At 45.7% G+C, this 3,257-nt stretch overlaps 1 protein-coding gene across 1 annotated transcript; it reads right to left on the bottom strand.

Annotated features, from left to right (window-relative positions):
* Positions 1-1,463: 1,463 nt before the first annotated feature.
* Positions 1,464-2,481, bottom strand: LOC115553888 (transmembrane protein 17A-like). Its single transcript, XM_030370416.1, has 3 exons — positions 2,280-2,481; positions 1,811-1,918; positions 1,464-1,474 (listed from the first exon to the last, which is right to left on the bottom strand). Exons 1-3 carry the CDS (start codon positions 2,404-2,406, stop codon positions 1,464-1,466), a joined length of 246 nt encoding a protein of 81 aa, XP_030226276.1. The 5' UTR covers positions 2,407-2,481.
* Positions 2,482-3,257: the final 776 nt, after the last annotated feature.

The following is a 3,257-nucleotide window of genomic DNA, read 5'->3' as shown; positions in this document are numbered from 1 at the left end:
GAAGTTGAGAGTTCAATCACTCAAATGAAGGCGTGCCATTGCTTTCATCAATTGGTTTCTCTCAGATTACTAGAACAATCTATGAAAAGGTGACAGTAGTTTATACATTAGTATATATATTTAAGTATTTGTAGCGATACTAATTATAATGATGTATTATAGTCCACTTCCCTGTCATGGCAACTCAAACGCAGTAGGTGAAAGAGTTGGTACATAGTCAGACATGGTTAATCATTATGATAATAGCAGTGGCACTTAATGTATGCATTATTGTATACCCTGGCACTAAATGTACACACTTAGTGTATGTTTGTAAGTCCTGGCACCTAATGTACACAGTTATTGTATGTTTGCATGTCCTGGCACTTAATGTACGCACTTATTGTATGTCCTGGGACTTAATGTACACACTTATTGTATGTTTTACGTTCTTGCACTTAAAAATTGTACTTAGCATCGTATCCTAGCTTTGTCATGTACGGGGAATGGGTTAACCTAGTGATTGTTAATGCTTGGCAATCTGTTCTAACCAGTGGCCACTCAAAGCGCTTAACAATACTGCCACCCATTCATTCACACACACACATTCACCAATCCAATCACACACACATTCATACGGCGGAGTTGACCCTCAGGGTGACGGCCAGCTGGTCATGAGCAGTCAGGGTGAGGCGTCTCGCTCAGGGACACCTCGACACTCAGCTAGGAGGAGCCGGGGATCGAACTAGCAACCTTCCGGTCACCAGCCGACCATTAGTATGCTTATTATTATTAATGCAGTTAACTTCTCCCAATAGTGTTATTTGTTTGCTTAAGGTAGCTCTAAATAATATAAAACCAAACAAATGAGAACCAAGTGTATTATTCAGAACCTTGTAACACACACACACACACACACACACACACACACACACACACACACACACACACACACACACACACACACACACACACACACACACACAAAGACCCAAACAGAGACACGCACACACAAGCAAAATGCAAACACAAACATGTGGACACATGGATACACACGATTTATCAAACCCGCACACGTTCCCGCACACTGGTCACATCATCGTGGATGTCACCTGAGAATAGAGTGAAGCAGGCAGGCAGGCAGGCAGGCAGGCAGGCACGCACGCACGCACGCACGCACGCACACAGATACACACGCACACACAGATACACACACACACACACACACACACACACACACACACACACACAGATGCACACACACACACACACACACACACACACACACACACACACACACACACACACACACACACACACACACACACACACACAGAGATACACCATCAACCATAGTTACACCATAGTTACAACTTTAATAACTTTTAGGTCTTATAGTGGATTGTATCGGACACAACTAGACATGGGTTTTATAGAAGCAGTGCACTGCGATGTAAGTACAAGTGACAACTCATTCACGACACTTACTCAAGGGCTGATTATGGTCCCACGTTCACGCAACGCAAGGGGGTTTACAGACCCCTTACGTACTTGCGGACCCTACTTGCGTCCACCGCAAAGGCCTGGCGTGCGCCTCCCCAAAATTGCCACCTTCCGTCGAGGCGACGAAGCATCAAGGGCTGTGATTGGTCCGCTCACTAAAACCCGACGCAGGACCAAAACAGCTTCAGGATTGCGTCGAAGCGTCTGCTAGTCATTGCGTTGCGTGACGTGGGACAGCAATCAGCCCTTTATAGCTCCCTCTCTGACTGACTAACTAAAGTACTAACTAGAGTACTAGCAGTACTAACTAGAGTACTAACTAGGTTACCTTGAGGTGGAGCATGGCCACAGCGGACGCCCACCCAGCAGGGGAAGTAGAACATGTTGAAGTAGAGCAGCATCTGGAGCGGCAGGTGGGACACCAACTCGTGGACCGCTGGAGACACAAGAGGCCATTACCGTTACTGTCTCTCTTCATTATCTAGTGGTCTGACTGTATCTCTTCCATTACCACACAGTCTGAATGCATCTCTTCCAATACCAAGCTGTCTGACTGTATCTCTTCCATTATCAAGCCGTCTGACTGTGTCTCTTCCGTAACAACACAACCTGACTGTATCTCTTCATCACCTAGTGGTCTGACTACTACTAGTAGTACTAACTGACTTGTGTTAGTATTGTTATTAGCCCCTCTAGACCATCCGGATCTCGCCTGTTGACATTCTGTTCATTGCGAAACGCAAACCGTGGATGATCTCAGGAAGGTAGGTCAGGTACACGGTACGAACGCTGCGAACCTGATCTGTCGTCCTGCTCCTGAGCCACGTCGCTGTCCATCGTGCGGTTGTTTGCGAACACGGCGCTCCCGACGTAGGACAGCCCGGCGCGCAGCGTCTGCGGCCCGGGGGAGAAGAACACCGGCATGACGGTGACGACCGGACGGTACCGACCCGGAGAAGGGTGCTGTGTTAGGGAGCCATGTGTCACTCCCTCGATATCCGCCCGCCTTCTGATAATCCTCGTTGATGTCACACAGACCCAGACGCACGCACACACACACAAACATGCACACACATAGATTCACACGCACAAACACACGCACACAAACACACACAAACACACATACGCGCACACACACACACACACACACACACACACACACACACACACACACACACACACACACACACACACACACACACAGATAATCAGATTATCTGACAGGAGGCCGGCTGCAGATTAACCTCAACCAGCACTAGTTACTAGAAGTTTAGTTCATTGAAGTGTTTGCCTATATTGAAAATTGTATTGGGGCGTTGTTGTCATCCCTTGGACAATCTTTACGTACGTATACTTTGTTGATCGATATAGGACCTACAAATAGATCATATTTAGTTAATGCAATGGGCCTACTTATTAAATAACTCACTAACCATTGTTAATGGTTTCGAGTTTCGTATTGGCCAGTGTTAAACTGTGGAAAGTCAAGTTAATGGCAATATTGGTCTGTTGTTATTGTGTTTGTTTTTTTATCTATATCATTCAGCTTCTGTCTCTAAGTTTCATTCACACACGCCCACACGCACGTACAACTACACTCCAAACGCAACTAAGCGCACGCACACACAGAGGCACCCTCACACAAACATCATTTTGTGTTGTTTTATAAACCAGTGTGATTTTTCATTTATTTTGGTAGAAATATCTATATCATTATATATTGTACATAACATGTGGCCATATAACCCAGTTATAATTCCTTCTAATTTGTTATG

This window comes from Gadus morhua, chromosome 11 (assembly GCF_902167405.1).
Source record: "Gadus morhua chromosome 11, gadMor3.0, whole genome shotgun sequence".
Taxonomy (NCBI): Eukaryota; Metazoa; Chordata; class Actinopteri; order Gadiformes; family Gadidae; genus Gadus; species Gadus morhua.
The sequence above is the reverse complement of the archived record's forward strand: the minus strand, read 5'-3'. Positions and strand labels throughout refer to the sequence as shown.

Coding starts and splice junctions, on each gene's coding strand:
- LOC115553888 (XM_030370416.1), bottom strand. CDS start 2,406: ATGCCGGTGTTCTTCTCCCCCGGGCCGCAGACGCTGCGCGCCGGGCTG. Junction 1,919..2,279: donor GGAGCAGGACGACAGATCAG/GTTCGCAGCGTT, acceptor TTGTGTCTCCAG/CGGTCCACGAGTTGGTGTCC.